Source organism: Cynara cardunculus (genome assembly GCF_001531365.2).
Source record: "Cynara cardunculus var. scolymus isolate 2C chromosome LG 7, CcrdV1, whole genome shotgun sequence".
Lineage (NCBI taxonomy): Eukaryota > Viridiplantae > Streptophyta > Magnoliopsida > Asterales > Asteraceae > Cynara > Cynara cardunculus.
In genome coordinates, this window is record NC_037534.1 from 9,448,070 (window position 1) to 9,466,515 (window position 18,446).

Genomic DNA, 18,446 nt, shown 5'->3' on the forward strand with positions numbered 1-18,446 from the left:
AAAACAACTTATTAAAACTCCATCTTTAAATTCGTGTAACTAACTACTGACAAACATAATCTAATACAGGATAAACATGTATTTTAAATATATAAAATCTAGAATATAATTAAGATAATTTTTGAGTTCTAAAAGAATATTTAATTAATATATTTATAAAAAATTATATTATTAAACCAAAAATAAATTACTTTGTTATTAAATCTAAATTAAATTATAATAAAAAATTGAATTAAAGAAGTTACACCAAAAAAACGAGAACTATTAAATAGTTAATTTGATACTATCATCGATTTATTTTTGTACAAATTTTTATGTTATCTTCAAATTTATATTTTAATTCAAAAATAAAAACATTACTGCTTTCTCAAAACCACATAAAATCGTATTATATCGATAGAGACAAAGAATAACAACTAAACATTAAAATTGAGATTTATCTCGCTGCATTGTACGAGTACCCTTCTAGTATTGTTAATATCTGATAAATTTATCATCCCAATATACTTTAAAAAAATTATATTCAATAATTATAATTTAATCTCATTAGTGTATTGAACTTTTTTTTTTGCACATATCAAATTTTAGAGATTTTTTAAACTTGGAGCTCTATCTGATTTTTTTTTTCTATTTTAAAGAACAATATAAAAAATCTCTTGAAATTAAATAAAAAACAATGATGAATATTAATTACGTTTTTTATACGTTGTTAAATGCATCCCTATCTAATACTTTTCTTCTCACATATATCATAATCAAAATCCACTTTTTACATTACTAATATATAATTTGATATAATTTTAATATTAAAACGGGATACAAATGACATTACCCAAAAACCCAATTTTAAAAAATCTATTTAATATTTCGTAATTTCTTTAAAATAATATTATATAATTTATATCTATATTATCTTATAAACCAAATTTATCAAAAGTCTTAAAAACAATTTTTAATGTACAAACGACTATACATTTATACACAAAGTCTTGAAAGTCTTAAAAACAACTCATAATGCATTAAGTAATATTACTTTATGCATTCAGTCTTAAAATCTCTTAATCTACAATTAAAATAACATATAGTACAAGTTACCAATGCATATTATTATCTTTTCTTTTCATGTTCCGAAGATACTTTTGTTACATTTCACTCATGCCTTTACTCTCTCATACCTCTATGTCTTCTTCCCATCCCCCAATGTGAGATTCAAACTGATATTCACTATGAGTTATTAAAAGTTTTCTCATTCATCACTCTAGAACTCTCGGTCTCGTTATCGATCTCTTGATTCTTTGCTCTTGGTGTAAACCGAATACATTTATGAAGTCGTTTAAATATGTTGGATTTTAAATATATTGAATTTTAAACTGTCATACAATTTTTTCCATTAATAGACTGTAATTTAAACCATAACTCTTATTTATTCAAATTGTATTAATATGTAAAGACTAAGTATAACTTATATGACCGTTAAATCTTCTCTAATAAAACCAGTAAAACTTCAAAATCGTTAAAATTCATGGCTCTCGTTGCATTGCACGGGGTACACAACTATATATATTATTTTAAAGTTAGGTTTTTTCTGAAATAAAAACCAAAAGCTTGAGTGGACAAAATGAATAAATAATTTATTTGGGATCATGACATCATGTGCTACCATTTTCATTCGAAGGGACGGATTAGTAATAATATCTGTTACAGTCACACACACAATTTATATACTGTTTGTCTTATATATATATATATATATATATACATACACATAGGATATATCTATCTATATGTATCATAGTGTGTATATAAAACTAGTATTTTCAGAAGGAGGTGTGGTCTTCGAATTCGATTCTTCACATCAATCAAGAAACGGAAGTTAGGGTTTTGTTTTCACAGATTTATCTCAGTTTGCTACTTGTTGTATTGGTTAAGAGTTCAAACAGTTGAAAGTTCTTCATAAACTCAATACAGGTTGGTTCAAATCCTTCAAAGTCTGTTTTTTAGTTTTTAAATTTGTTCCAATTTGAGGTTTCTGGGTATTTTGCGTCGATTCCTGTTGTTCTATGATAATTTGAATTTCTTTTACTGGTTCTTGTGATTTTTGTGCAACAATCTGTTCTTGTTGTCTATATATTCTCTGCTTTGAATTGAGTTTTCAATAAGGATTTATTTGATGCATGATGTTTTGTTTAAGTACCCATTGACTTGTTTCAGATAACTGCAGCTGATGAAAAGTTGACTTGTAGATTAAAAAAAATGGAGATTAGAATTTGGTGATGTTCATGATGGGTGATATTAGGAAGCATGGATCTGTTTTGTGTTAAATGCTACGCTAAGTCGCTGGATTCCAGCTGATTCGTTCTTGAGATATTCTGTGATTATATCAAGTTGGAATAAATCAGAAAAACTTTATAGAAAGTTAATATTCAAATTCTGTTCTATATGTCTATGTCCTTATTGGTTATCTTGCCTTCAAGGTTTCTTTTTCTCTTAAGGTCTTGTTTTGGTGAATTTGTCTATGCTCCGTGTCTGTTCGTCTCTATAAAAACGTCCAAAAGTGTAAAAGTTGTGACCCTCCATGGTAATAATTAAAGATATATGGTTGATTTTGCTTTCAGGTTTGTAGTTTTGCTTTAATGATGCGGATGTTATGCTAAAGTTTAAGCTCATTGAGTTTCATATTCATTCAACTGACCAAACAGCATGAATTCCTCGTCCACTCAGTATCTCAACTCGAAGAGGATGGATGTATATGAGCCGATGCACCAGTTTAGCATGTGGGGAGATTTCAAAGGCAACATTTATCAGGATGCATCTGCAACCATGATTATAGAGGTGGATGCAAAGCTAGACAACCAGGTACACATTTGAAATGATCCCTTCCTGGCCTCTTCAGTCCCCTTGTTCCTTTTTGCTTGCAAGTGTTGATTGCTTTCCTGAGAGTACTTGGCATAATTTTGATGCTGTTTTATTAGTCAGAGGATACTTCACACACAACAATTGGACCTTCGAATCAGTGTGATCAAGAAGCAAGCAAACCAGGTGATAAGGTACAAGACGTTGCATCTTTTTCTTTGACTTCTTGCTGTCAATCAATATTTGAAGTCTCGCTGTTTAAGGATCCAGTTATGGTTGTTCTTACTTGTGTTGAAACATTTTAGAAAAGGGGGAATGATCTTTCTTTAGGATGTCTGCTTTATGGCCGGAGATAGATTAGTTTGTGAACAATGTATCTCTTGCAAGGATATAACTAACTGTCCTCTGTGTTGTGCAACCCTGTTGCAGGCAGTTTCTGAGGATAGTCAGTTGAGCGTGTTAGCATATGTGAGTCATTTATACATGGTATTCATATATAACAGTGACATCAATGCATTTTTCGGGATTATTACAAGCAATTAATGTAGACATTGACGATGTCCTATGTCTGCAATTGTGTGGGGTTGAGGAATATCATCTCCTTACATCTTATACCGACACCCCACAGCATCTTTTTTTGCATGAGTAAGATCTGAATGTATAACAATCACCTTTTATTGGTATGATTTCATAAATAAAAGTTTGAAAGTATACTTAAAAAGTATAATACTATAGCCCTACATCCAGAATGGAACAAGTTTAACATTTTTGTATCAGCAAGTGCAGCTTGTCATAAGTCATTGGTAAAATCTTACACTTCCAATTAACAGTATTGGCTTCCAGTGGCTATATGTAGAAGAAGATACATGTTTCCCAATGTTAAAGTACCATTCCTTCACATGCCTTTCATTAATTTCAATGTAATATTCACAAGAGAGAACTCAAACTTTCGGTTTGTTGAAGTATGGTGCATCAGCAACATGAACATATGTAATACAACTATCAAATGGAGACAAGAAGAACAAATTGGATGTATTCTGGAAGGCCAAGTATCAGGCATACGCACTATCAAAAGATTGCATGAACTGGCCTATATTATACATATCACCATCATCTTTATTTTGATTGGTATGATTATTTTATTTTTAGGTTACTAGAGGTAGTAGCAATTTTCTTCTTATGACCCTTGCATGTTCTATCATTTTGTGAGAAAACTTAATCTTATTGGATGTATTGGCATGCAACTTTTTGCATCTATGTTATTAGTATTTCGTCCCCCTTTTTGATCTTGTTGACGGTGGAATTAGAAGTCTGCAACCTGTTATTTGAATATGTATCAATAGGTGAATGTATGGTTGTATATTAGTTTCTGATGCCCTGACAATTGTAGACTTGTCGTACATTCTTGTGTTGATGACAAAACATTTCAATCCGTGTTCATACTATTTTATTTTAGTTACCATTCATTCAAACTTCTGGTGTAGTTTTCAATAAGTGAAGTTGTAATGTACAGGTTCTGAGACGTCTTGCACAAAATCGTGAAGCAGCTCGTAAAAGTCGTTTGCGGAAAAAGGTAGGGTACTGATGAAGCTGAATCCTGGATGTGAAAGATAAATCAATTAATTTAGCATTCTCGGAACTTCCTTTTATTGTAGGTTTAAAGTTAAACTTTGATTCTTCTTTACGAATATATGCATTAACTAATAATGTTTGAGCATTTGTCTGCTGCTTATTGTAGGTTTTGAAGTTAAACTTTCATTCCATTTTTACAAAATATGCATAAAGTTATAAATTTTTTACAAATGGTTTGAACACCATCAAAAACATTTAATATCCCAAACATCTATTTCCTCTCTACGATACGGTTTCTAAAGACAAAACTAAATCAATCATGGAATGCCAACAACTATGTTGTTATACGGTTGGGACCGATATTTGAAATAGCGGTATAACGGTCCGAAAATAGCGGTTGATATAATATTTCTTAGCATTATATATAATTATATATATAATATGCCTACATAAACATATCATTTGCAAAATAGGAAAAGTGTTCAAAAACGAGCTATTCACAAGCAATAGGTTCAACATCTGAGTCAACATCATCTAATACGTTCACTTCTTCGTCTAGGCTAGCTTCCCACTGATATCGAGTCAACATCTGAGTCAACATCTGAGTCAACATCATCTAAAGCCCAAGACTGAAAATAAAGCCCAAACCCACCAAAAACTAACGTTAATATTGAATGCAATTTACTCTAAATATCGGTCAAAATTGCGGTAAATTGCGCCGATAATTGCGCTACCGCAATTTGACCACCGATATTTTGCAAAGGACCGCTATCCAAGATATCGCTGAAATAGCGGCGCTATTGTGCCGCAATTAACAGCATAGGCCAACAGACCATGTCCTAAATCTCTTTTATATCAACTCCCCTAACTATGAAGACTGAATCTTGTTTTTTAGGCCTATGTTCAGCAGTTGGAAGTTAGTCGTCTGAAATTGCTTCATCTCGAACAAGAACTTGAACAAACTAGGGCACAAGTAAGTGAAGATTGACTTCTTATTTGTGCGTTATTACCTGATACTTATCTTTCCATAGCTTGTTTATATCAATGATATATAGTGAGCCAAAATTAATTTCTGCAGTGTGCTTTAATGAGTGGTGGAGTCAATGTGTGTCATCTTGGGTTCCCTGGAGGTGCAAACTCAGGTAATTTGTGCAAAGTACATTTTTTCAACACTTCTGATTCTGTGAAGTTGCTGTTTTTACTGTTAAAAATCTTTGTAGCATATGTGCATGGAAACAAGTCAACAACTTATGCATCTTACAAGTATTACTAGTAATCAGCCTCTAATACAAGGTGACCTGGTGCATTAGGGTTCCTTGGCTTTGCATGGGCTGGGGAGGGAAGTCTTTGTATGCAACCTTTCTCTTGCAATTTAACAAAGAGGTTGTTTCCGTGACTCATACCAAAATCTTCTGTTCACAAAGGAGTAACCTTATCAGTTGGTCCAAGTGCTCCGACCTTTGATACAAGCCCATTTAATACAAGTCCCTTGAAAACCAGAACATGTAAGATTACTGCCGTTTCCATTTGCCATTTTCAGAAAGTATTTCTCCAAAATGGTGTATAAGTAACATGTGTTGTTTATTCTAGATGTATTTTGTTTTTATATGAATTCAATTTGCTGCATTATTTGAAAGACAAAAACATGGGGGGGTTCATGTTCCTTTTTTTTTTCTTTTTACGTTCTTGTGGGTCTGATATTTACCATAAACAACTTATTTAGAGAAAGGTTATCGACAACCTAGCTGATGAATACAAGTTTCATGTATTTTAAAACCATAAATGCAAGTTTCTGTGTTTCTAATGCTACCAAGACATGAATTAAAAGGAAAATTATACATGTGCTGACTTTTGATGGATTGTGATATCTTATTGAAATTCACAGGGCAGTACCAATTCAGTACTTTTACATTGCCATGCCACATCAGTCTTTGCTGTAATTCTATATATTATTAAGTCTTTACTTGTAATGGAGCTAAGGTTAATAATAAAAAAATGCTGCTTTTAGTGGTGTTTATGCAGTTTCAGAAAACTGGTTAACTGTTATCTGGAAAATATTAATCTAATCCTTGCATACTTCTAGATTTTATTTGTTTTGTGCTTTCTGAGATGCATGCTATTCAGAAAAAAGTTCAATGCAGGGATAACTTTTCATAGATTTGATCATTGCACCTTCTTTATTCCACCCTTCTAGGATAAATGCACTTCCACTATTCTGAGATCAATGTTCTTTTGGGTCTCATTTTAGCCTACCTATCATTTTAGCCTACCTAAACACGTTTTGGATAAAAGGCTTCATGTTAAAGCTATCTGAAAGGAAGTTTAAGAATTAAGACCAGTAGCATGATTTGGTTTGCAACTGAAAATCCAGACAATTCTCTTGCTTTGCTCCGCTTATGAATATTGTTGACACTTCTGCACTTCAGCAAAATTTATTTGAAAGTAAGTTTCTTGGTATAGGTGTGTTTGGAAGTCAATTGTTTGAAGAAGGATGATTACTATGCAAGAGTCTTTTTTATGCGTCGCACCTCCTCTGGACCTCTTTTATGGTAGAAGTCAGGTCTGCGTACGTCTCACCTCCTCAAGTGGGATTTACTGGGCCTGTTCTGTTTGGTTTGGTTTTAGTCCTTTTTTCATGCATAATCACAAAAGGCATGGCTTGTTCTGTTGATTTGCAAGCATTAGTTTTAATTATCAATTATGGCTCTGTACTCATCAATTTTAAGATGCCTTCCAACTACCAATTATGCTGCTGCCAAAAAAAAAGACTTGCACTTTTACACTATATATTTCTTCTATCAAGTTCTTGTGAACTAAAGGCATTTCAGTAACACCTGCAGGAATAGCTGCATTCAAGATGGAGTATGAGCGGTGGGTTGAAGAACAAAATAAAAAAACTAATGCTTTGAAGACAGCATTGCATTCTCCTTTGCCTGATATGGAGTTGCATATACTTGTTGACGACACCATGAACCACTATGCCAATCTCTTCACCATTAAAGCTAATGCAGCAAAGGTTGACGTCTGCTATCTCATATCAGGCGTGTGGAAAACATCAACTGAACGTCTTTTCTTGTGGATTGGAGGCTTTCGCCCTTCAGAACTTTTAAAGGTAATGTCTGGTTCAGTTAGATTGATATTAAAAAATCAACTTAAAGACTTCTTTTATGTTATCAAGGAATATGATAGTATGTTTTTCCACTTACATGCATGATCTATGTTGGCCAAGAAGGATGCTTGAATTAGTGGAATATATTTTATCTTTGGTTGAATATCACCTTTTCCTTGTAACCGTAGGATCTCCTTATGTTTTGCAAGTCCTGCATCATTTTGTTGTCAGTGGGTGGTTTGGTTAGTGCTTATTCCATCAATCAATAAAGTTATTTTCCACTTTCACTAAACAACCAACTGTTGCAGCACAGTTCTCAATTTGATCGCATGTCACGTGTACCTATCATGAGTGCTGGTCTATTAGATAATACCTTACTTTGTCAATTCTGATTGTTTTTAACTGAGTGCATCTTTTTAGTATGGATGGTGTTTTCTCTTGCATGTTATTCCATCTTCAAGAAAGTCCTTCTCAGGCAATATGAAAATCCATTCAATGCTACGAGCCATGTTTCTGCACTTCCCATTTGCCGGCCCTCATGAAAGTACCAAAAATTTGGAACATCGGTGACCTGAACCTGAATGTTCATGCACTAATTCTGCCACAATGTTATTATCGTACACGATAAACATTAATCATGACTTCACTATTGAACGTACCCCTCGTGTTAAAGGTTCCAAATAGTAAATTGGGTGACATGACATGCCCAAACTTTGGCCGTGCTTATCTGCGCTCAAATGTAAATATGTGATCATTATGTCATGATAAGACTGTGCTTCTACTTGTAGGAATCACATTAGAATTTCAGTTTCTTTATTGACTAACAAAGTGTGGCATAGAGGCTGAGCAAGCCTAAGAATTTTACCTGGATACAAATATATTTTTGTCTATTACTCTTCAACTATGGAGTTGCTTAGGGTAGTCTTTGGTCTAAATTGCTAAAGCCAGCTGTTTGATGTTCTTTATAGGTTCTTGTACCACAGCTTGACCTCTTGGACCAGCAATCTCATGATCTCTCTAACCTTATTCAAGCATGCCAGCAAGCTGAAGATTCTCTCTCACAAGGAATGGAAAAACTTCAGCAAACTCTGGCTGAGGCTGTGGCTTTTGCTCATGCTTTGGGAGGAGGTTGCTATGAGATGACTAATGCAATGGATAAGTTAGAAGAGCTAGTAAGGCTTGTTATCCAGGTAATATATCATGTTTGCGTGCTCTGTGTCTCAGTTTTGACATATGCTGATCGATGTTTGGTTATTCTCAAAATTTGGTGCTCTGTCTATCATGTGTTATACTTGGTTTATCTACATCTATTTTCAAAGTGGTTATTTATCTATTAGGTTATAGTTATATTACTGTTATGTAGCCCAACTAAATTGTTTTCCAATGTTATAACTGAATGAAATATTGTCGTCAGGATTACCAATTGTCACTTCTGTTTCCAGTAGTAGCTTCTGTTGTAATTTGACTAACAGCTGATTCAAAGCTTGCTTGTACCTTCTTTCAAGAAAAAATATAATTGCTTGACTTTAGTTTATACGTCATGTTCTATTCAATTAGAAAAGAAGGATTATTTGATTGATAGGAAATACAAACCATAAAACACTTTCTAAACTATTTTTATTTGCCACATAAATGAATAAAAAATCAGAATAAGTTTCCAATCCCTACCCTTCTTACCTCCATTAAGCGATCTCTATGTATGCCACATAGGTCAATGATGAACAACTCCCTTTTCTCCTATCAAAAAATCAGGATTATACTTTTTGAGAGTGATAAATAGTAGAGCGAGAGAGAAAGATGGTGAATTTGTTAGAGTTAAGTCAGTCCAATCATCAGTGTGGCTGCACCTTACTTAATGGATATGTTGGTATCTCTTTCAGTTTTGCTTGCCTTTGTTCATGTGCACTTTTGATGATACAGAGTTAGAATACGTTCCAATACACAATTTGTTTTATGAGGTTTTTCATCTGTATCTTTTTTAGTATATATGTAATTTCTATGTACTCTTTATTTATATGCTAAGCCAAAGGCTCTTTGGTAAGAACATGCTTGATGGAATATGTGGAAATCCCGTTATGATTTGCATATTATGATATTATTGCTTAGTATATATAGAATACAACGTTACAAAGGGGTCCCTATACTATACAGATATAACAAATAAGAGAGACAAAAATACATGCTTTAACACACCCCCTCAGTTTGAGCAGGAGGTTGACGAATGCTTCAACTCTTTCTGAAGTCTAAAAATAACTGTGCCGGTAACCCCTTTGTAAAAATATCTGCAAACTGATGAGCCGAAGGAACGTGCAACACATGCACATGTCCAATCGCAACTCGTTAACTAAAAAAATGTAAATCTATTTCTACATGTTTGGTTCTTTGGTGTTGAACTGGGTTAGAAGCTAAGTACATGGCACTAACATTGTTACAAAAAACAACCGTCGTACGTGAAAGAGGACAAGATAGCTCAAGAAGAAGGTTGCGAAGCCAAGTAGCTTCAGCAATGATATTGGCTACCCCCTGTACTCGGCTTCAGCGCTGGAACGGAGACAACATGTTGATGTTGGAAGACCACAACACAAGATTGTCACCAAGGAAGACACAAAAGCCAGAGGTCGACCGACGTGTTTGAGGACAGCCAGCCTAGCCAGCATCGGAATAAGAAACCAACCTATCAACGGATGACGGACGAATATGAAGACCATGTGAGAGCATGCCGTGTAGGTAATGGAGAATACGCTTTAGGGCTAGAAAGTGCGGTTCATGAGGATCATGCATATAAAGGCAAATTTGTTGGACTGCATATGCAATATCAGGATGAGTGAAGGTTAGATATTGTAGCGCCCCTGCAAGGCTTCGATATAAAGTAGGATCAGCAACAGGCTTTCCTTACGATGAAAGCTTTGGCTTAGTGTCCGTCGGAGTGCTGCAAGGATTGCACGTTTCCATGTCAGCACGAGCAAGAATCGCCTTGGCAAAGGAGGTTTGGGACAGAAATAGGCCATTTGCATGGCGAGTGGCGGCAATGCCAAGGAAGAACGTGAGGGGACCAAGGTCAGTCATAGAGAACTTGGAAGAGAGACGCTCAATGACCCTGGTAATAAGAGAAGAAGAGGAGGCCGTGAGAATGATATCATTAGAGGAGAAGGTAGATGGTTTCTGAACCAGAGTGATAAGTAAAGAGAGAGGTGTCTGAGCAACTGCTGTGAAAGCCAATAGAAGAGATGTAGACGGCAAAGCGCTGATACCTGGAGGTTGTTTCATAAGGTGTCTGAGCCTGCTTGAGTCCATACAAAGCTTTACGAAGGCAATAGACATGGTCAGGAAATTGAGAATGAACATAACGTGGAGGTTGTTTCATATAGACCTCGGTAAGATCACCATGGAGGAAGGCGTTTTTGACATCTAGTTGATGAATTGGCTAATGGGGAGAAACGGTAATGCTAAGGACAATATGTATGCTGGTAGGTTTGACAGCGGGGCTGAAGGTGTCATCAAAGTCTAGACCAGGTTGCTGAGAGAAACCTTGTGCAACCAAACGACCCTTGTATCGTTCTAAGCGACCATGACTGTCAAACTTGTGACGATATAACCAACAGCAACCAACAATGTTGGCATGTGGAGGTCGTGGAACAAGATCCCATGTGATTGGAAGAGAGAGCAGCCATTTCCGAGTCCATGGCAGCTTTCCAATTAGAGTCGCACATTGTCTGAGCAGTGGAGCGTGGAATAGGAGAAAATTTGGAAGAGGCGGAAAGATTGAGGATCTGAAGAGTCTTTCTCGTGCGAGATCGTGTGACCACAAGATGACCAACAGGAGCTGTGGGAGAGGGAGGGAGAGGTTCGGTCACCAAGGGGGAAGAAGATGGTGTTGGGAGTGTCAGGGACCGGTGATTCGGTAGAGGTGACGTGGGGGGGAGTGGGTAGAGAGATGGGAACAGAATCCTCTTCAGATATGAAGATATTGTAGTCTAAAGTGATGGGAGGAGCATGAAAGTCTGAAAAAGGAAAATAATCTTTATCAAAGACAACATGTCGTGAGATAATGACTTTCTGTGGGATGAGATCCAGACATCTATACCCACGATGGTCGGGAGACGGTCCAAGATATATACATGCAGACGAGCGAGGTACTAGTTTATGAGCAGCCATGGAAGAGGTGTTAGGATAACATAGGCAACCAAAGACCCCAAGATGCGAGTAGGAGGGTAAGAAATCGAAAAGCATTTCAAACGGTGTTTTGAACGAGAGGGTAGAGGTAGGTAGAAGATTTAAGGTATGAAGAGATGCCTGAAATAGGTAAGTGCGAATGATGTTGTTTATGGTGCGAATGGAGCGTTTAACTTTTCCATTTTGTTGAGATGTGCAAGGATAGGAAAAATGAATTTTATTACCATTAGAGTTGGAAAAAATCAAGTAAGGGTTGGTTATCAAATTCGCATCCATTATCACATTGGAAAAGTTGAATGTCAGTTTTAAATTGGTTTAACACATACGCACAAAAATTCTTAAAGACAGAAAAAACATCAGATTTAGCATGTAAAGGAAACACCCACAAGAAATGAGAATAATCATCCAAAAATAAGATATAATATTTATAGCCACTAATGCTCACAACTAGAGAAGTCCATAAATCTGAATGAATTAACTCAAATAAACGAGAGGTTTTTGAAGTAGAAGGAAAATAAGATAAGCGACAATGTTTGCCAAGTTGACACACATGACACGTGGATAACTTATTTGCAATACTGGAAATAAATTTGTGAGACTGTAAAAATTGAAGAACGGAAGAACTAGGATGGCCAAGACGTCGATGCCAGGTAGGAAGCGACACAGAAGTATGAGCAGTGGCAGAGAGGGAAACTGTGGAAGACAGAAGAATCGGGTACAAATCACCAACACTGTCACATCGTTGAATAATAGTACCTGATTTAAGATCCTTGACAGCGAAACCGAAAGGGTCAAATTCAACAGAAACGGAGTTGTCTATGGTGAACTGACAACCGAACACGAGATTTTTAACCATTTGGTTAGAAACGAGAACATTATTTAAAGCAAGACGATTGTTGGAGTGAGGAAATTTTTTTTGGCCAATACTAGTAACTGGCAGTAAAGCACCATTACCAACCATTATGGATTCAGAATTACAAGGTGATAGAGAAAGCATGTTACCTTGATTGAAGGACATGTGCAAGCTTGCTCCGAAATCCATGTAGTAGTTGTTGTCTTGTGGTTGCTGAATGGACATAGATTGGAACATCGAGGCAAGATCGGTAAATTGTGGTGGACTTGGTTGAGCTGCTACATGACCCCCAAATGATGATTGGGCCGAAGAGTGATGTGGGGCCGGAAAAATAGGTCGAAATTGCCAATAACTGAGCTGTCCAAGTTGAGCCGTAGAAGGTAGTGCGAGAAAATGTGGTTGTTGGGATGTAGGCGGCATCATGAACTGAGGTGGACTGAAAGTAGGCACTGGCACAAAGGAGTCGGCGGCGTGTTGTCCGTGTGGGACTGAACCGTGATTGATTCCGGTGTTGCTAAAGTATGCTTGACCATTACCGAAACTACCTGCATATTGTGGTTGTCTTGGAGAAGCATTGTCTGCAAACGGATTAGTAGTAGCGGAAACACTAGAATTACCTCCCCCCTTAGAAGCACCCTTACCATTTTTTTCGATTCCACTTATTTTTCGCTTTTCCGGGATTATGGGAAGAAGAGTATAGGGCAGGGTGGTGGAGTAGGTAGAGTCTGTAGTGGGCTCAATGGTTTCTTCCCGAGATTCATGCAACAAAAGCATATTTTTGGCTTCTAAAAAGTGGGAAAGGGTTTGGTGTTAGTGATAACATCAACTATACTATGATAGGAGGGTGGTAATTGGCATAAGATTTGCATGACTAATTCAACATCTTTTATGGGTGAGTCAACATTAGACAGAGCATCAACGAGATTATTAAGAGAATGACAGAACTCGGTAATAGATAAAGAATCTTTCTTGGTATTTTGAAATTGATCTTGAAGTTGGAGCATTCTGGACATCTTATTATTGTGAAAGAATTCATTCAGTTTATCCCAAAGATCTTTTGCGGTGCAAACATCACTAGAAATTATTTGAAGAAGATTTGGATCACATGTGGAATAAAACCATGATTTGACACGGGAGTCAATGGATTCCCAATCTTCATCGTAATCACCGGATGGTTTTGATGTACCATTAATGTGACCGAGAACCTTAGCACCTTTACACATTTCTAGTAAGATACGACGCCAAAGTTTATACTTTATTTGGATCCGTCAATAGTAAGCTTAAAACTAAATTGGGAATAAATATTGGTTAAGGCATAAACTAGTTGTTGGGCCGTAGGTGCGATGGTGGAAGAAGGTGTAGGGTTAGTCATGATGTGGGAAGTATAGGAAAGAACGAGAAAAATAAGTGAAGTAGAAAGTAGAAACTTAGGCCAGAAGTGCTTACCATGGGTAGAAGGATTGTAGTGTACGAACTACACTTTCCCGTGTGTAACAAAGATGACCGGCAGCGGAATTCCTTCTGTTCGATAGAGACTGTACGACCTCCGGACCTCTAATCGATGATCTAACAGGTGAAAACGTAGATCCAAATGTTACAGACCTATTGTCCAAAAATCAAGACGAGTTGATTGTTCAATCTCCGGGAATAGGCAAAACGGCGCGACTGCACGTTGCCTGAATATGGTCTGCCGAATTCCTTATGTTCGATATAGATTGTACGACCTCCGGACCTCTAATCAACAATCTAACCGGTGAAAACGTAGATCTAAATGTTACGGACGTACTATCCAAAAATCAAGACGATCCGACCGTTCAATCTCCGGGAATAGGCAAAAGGGCGCGACTGCACGTTGCTCGAATATGCTGCCGGGAAAAAAACGTATGAAAAACCTCAAAGACGGAGGCTCGATACCATGTTGGAATATGTGGAAATCCCATTAGGGTTTGCATATTATTGCTTAGTATATATAGAATACAACGTTACAAAGGAGTCCTTATATGATACAGATATAACAAATAAGAGATATAAAAGTACATGCTTTAACAATGCCATCTTACATTATCTGTTAAAAGAAGCTGCCACACGACTGTTTGTTTGAACCACATTGCATATAAGGGAAGTTACATCACTTAAAAGTGGATTGGTGGGGTTGGTGGTTGTTGAGAAAGTTACTTCATTTTGTTGCCATGGAGGGAAAAACATCTTGTTCTATAGCAAATGCAAAACATGGGCTAGTTACCAAAATATCGTGTTTGTCTCATGTAAGTGCATTTATTTTTGTTAATATATTCAGTAGGATCTTCTTGTCTACACTATTTATTTGTGTCGCTCTCAACTATAAAGAAGTATTGTGGTCCTTTTTGTTTGCATTGCATCGGAGTTATGACCGTAGATAGAAATCCTAGCCCCGCCAACTGCTATGTGATGCACCAGCATTATCAAGCTCAGAGTACACTACCTAAACCAGGCTACTTGGACTCTTCTAATCACCTGTAGAAGGATCCTGTAACATCCTAAGCCAACCATATCAGATATTGCCCGCTTTGTTCACACCTGGACTCACGGTTATAAAACGCGTCTGATAGAGGAGGTAACCAGTTTCTTATAAGGAAAGCTTTGTTCCCCTCCCAAACCAAAGTGGGATCTTACAGATCGCTGGTTTGATTTTGATGTTTCTCGGAAGTGCATCATTGGACATTAATAACATTAAGGATAGATCGAAATGTGGTTGTCATTCAGTTGTGGATCTTTGCATCACCACTTATATGGCAGACTTGATGTGATCACCTGTAGAAGGATCCCTGTATTCTATTGTGATTGGCATTAGAGTCTATTCTACACTCTGGGCATCGATTCTGCCACTAATCTATTTCACTGCGACTAAGACCATGTTGGGCTGCTAAGTCATTGTCAAGTGGCTGACTATTCAAATTCCTTGTTCATCATCTACACTTTATTTGGTTCGACCTATACTTGGGTTGGGCTCCTGTGAGAAGGAGAGTTAAGGTGAGAAGCGTAAGAAGGGATCTCTCAGCTGGATGCACATTAGGATGAGATGCACCGAGATTCACCTAATCAATCCCCATATCAAGTGTGATTCATGGGTGGGTTTGAGATTAAAGGTGATCAAGGGTCCATATCCCTTCTTACGCTTCTCACCTTAAATCTCTTCTCACACAATCCTTCGCCCCTATACTATTGGAGCACTCTTGGGCAATTTAGTGAATTCACTCTCTTGTATGAGAACGCAATCCCTGATTAATGTTCAAGCGAAGTCTTTTGGTTGGCATTTTAAGGAGAGAAGCTCAACCTGGTTCATAGTTGCAAATCTTGTTAGGAACATGCATTTTCTCCTCTTACAATGTGATACTCTATTACTTGTTTGTATGCGTTAAGTTATATCTAGCATTTAAGATCATCTTGAAAGAATTTATTACAAAAGGATTTGGAGCATGACGTGCGGAATTAAGGTTTTGATATCCCATAAGGACATCTTCTTGGGGCTAGAAGAAGTAATCTCTTAACCTAGTTGTTAGCTTTAGTGCCCCATGAGGATTAATCGAGATACTGACCATTGTTGCCAATAAAATAAGTATGCTCTTGATATATTTTAAGGTTGAGATGCCAGAATTCTTTTTTTTTTTTTGCAAACAATAGTATGATACCTAATCTGAAGTTCCATCAAGATGATAGAGTAATGGCAAACTAGTTATGAAGTTGAACCAACTCAAGATTGCTAATTCTGTGGTAGTTTGAGTATGGGACCCATGGTGCATTGACTTGGGTTCAATTATTGGTACTTTGTTAGAAATGCATTGTGATAATGATGCTGCAATCTATATTCAGAATTTTTTCCATCTTTTTCTAGATATTTAAAATATTTTGGTTATTCATAACCAGTGTTCAAAAAGGCGTGTGCAAGACGCGTTTCCACCGTTACGAAATGGCCCATATCATTTTTGTAAGGCGTGGCTCACTCACGCCATCGCCATGGCGTCTTGAGGCGTGCCATGGCGCGCTGCAACTTGCGTTTTTTTGTAACATGTGATTTTTTTTCAATTTTTTTATTTCTCATCTTTTGTGTTTTTACACTTTTAGCTTTAGATTTTACATTTTTATAGATCTAACTAATTACATCAATCACAATTTCACAAATTCATAAACGTTACAGACTCACGGCTAAAATGAATTTGTAAAATTACCTTTCTAAGTTCTATTTTATATATTTAATCAAAAACCTATTTTTATAATAATAATCTATATGATTTTTCTTCTAATATCATTATCTGATTAGATAATATATAGAAAACATATATCTATATATATAATTCTATATATGACATACAAATTTGCCGCCTTATGTCAGGCCTTGGAAAACGCCGCTTCCTCGCCGTGGCGTGTAAGGCTTAAGGCTTGACCTGGCCACTACGCCATGCCACGCTTCACTCCTTTTTGAACCTTGTTCATAACAGTCATAGATCTTTTCCTATACTCTACTAGTCTACTTATGATGATATAGTTCAACTCAAGTAACCAATTTTTTTAACACAACTAGAACATACCTTTCTGATGGTATTGTATCTCACACACCCAACTCATTTAAGGTTCTAAAAGGAAATGCCTTTTTTGAATTTCATCATGACAGAAGAGAACTCTTTTCAACTTTCCATAACTTTCTTGGTGATGACTTAACAACGAACATCGTACTAATCTTCTAATCCCTTCATTCTTCCAATCAAGCAGGCAGATTACGTTCGTAAAGAAGCCCTGCAACAGACGATACGCTACCTGACCACCCGTCAAGCTGCTCAAGGGTTGATCTCTTTAGGCGAGTATTTCCAACGGCTTCGTGATCTGAGTTCTGCTTGGGCCATGCGGCTTTGCGAACCGGCCTAACTAAACTCAATGCCATGGTTAACGATCTGTGTGTCTGTGTATAAAGAAATGGAATTATATTAATAGTATTTTGGCAGTTTTTTCATCAGCCTTCCACAATTGAGAAGTTCTATATTCTATTGATCATCATCATCATCATCATCATCATCATCATCATCATGTCAAAAGCAGCAGTGTGTAACTAGTTTTTCTTCTTTTAGAATGTTTGTATAGTCATTATATTCTCTCTTGAAGATAATTTTTGGTCAGAATTGGAGACATGATTGTTTGTGGTAAAGGTTTATTACACCTTGTACAAAAGTAGGAATGAAAAGTTGTCTGTATACATCAAGTACATGTTTGTCTAAATATAGATATAGAGTTTGCGGACACGTGATTCGTATTCGTGTTTTGCCATGGCCTTTTTCTACAGCCGGGTTTCGATTCTGTACAAGCTTTTCCCAAGTCCCTTATCGTTCTTGTTGTTTGTATACATCAAGTACATCTTAAGACACCTAAAAACGTCCTATAAATATATTGTAGCACTTTTATATATGACGGTTTTTTTTTGTATCGTCTTATAAATATAAGTCCTATAAAGTATTATATTATGACACTTAAACATTTTAGACGTCCTATAAACCTAATGTTGTGGTAGTGAAATGTTATAACTATTAATATTTTATTTCCACCAAAGAAAAACATCAAATGAGTAAGTTTTTGGATTGATAGATTCGTCAACCAAGTATCTATCAACATCATTCATATTCTCGGGCACATCCATTTGTTGTTGTTGCAAAAACGATTCGAATAAACAATACTATGGCCGATGACCCCTCCTCATCGGACAATACTTGAAGAGATTAACCTACTCATTGGTCACACTCTGTCCAATAACAATCCTCATCGGACAACACTGTCCGGTAACCAACCTCACTGGTCACCCTTTTACCCTGTTAACTACCTCACCGGTCAACACTTTGCAACATAAATATTAAACCGCTAAGG

The 18,446-nt window shown here is 36.4% G+C and overlaps 1 protein-coding gene across 6 annotated transcripts; it reads left to right on the forward strand.

The window, feature by feature from the left end:
• The first annotated feature begins 1,808 nt into the window (after positions 1-1,808).
• LOC112515920 (TGACG-sequence-specific DNA-binding protein TGA-1A-like) lies at positions 1,809-17,830 on the forward strand. Of its 6 annotated transcripts, none has more exons than XM_025122897.1 (9): positions 1,809-1,968; positions 2,722-2,856; positions 2,973-3,047; positions 4,367-4,426; positions 5,321-5,398; positions 5,504-5,567; positions 7,254-7,537; positions 8,503-8,724; positions 17,307-17,830. In XM_025122897.1, the coding sequence occupies exons 2-9, from the start codon at positions 2,740-2,742 to the stop codon at positions 17,457-17,459; spliced, it is 1,053 nt and encodes a 350-aa protein (XP_024978665.1). In that variant the 5' UTR covers positions 1,809-1,968; positions 2,722-2,739; the 3' UTR covers positions 17,460-17,830. The 6 variants fall into 6 exon arrangements, with proteins under 6 accessions (XP_024978665.1, XP_024978660.1, XP_024978662.1 ...); XM_025122892.1 differs by having other exon boundaries at positions 1,811-1,968; positions 2,616-2,856; XM_025122894.1 differs by having other exon boundaries at positions 1,811-1,968; positions 2,700-2,856.
• The last annotated feature ends 616 nt before the right edge of the window (positions 17,831-18,446 follow it).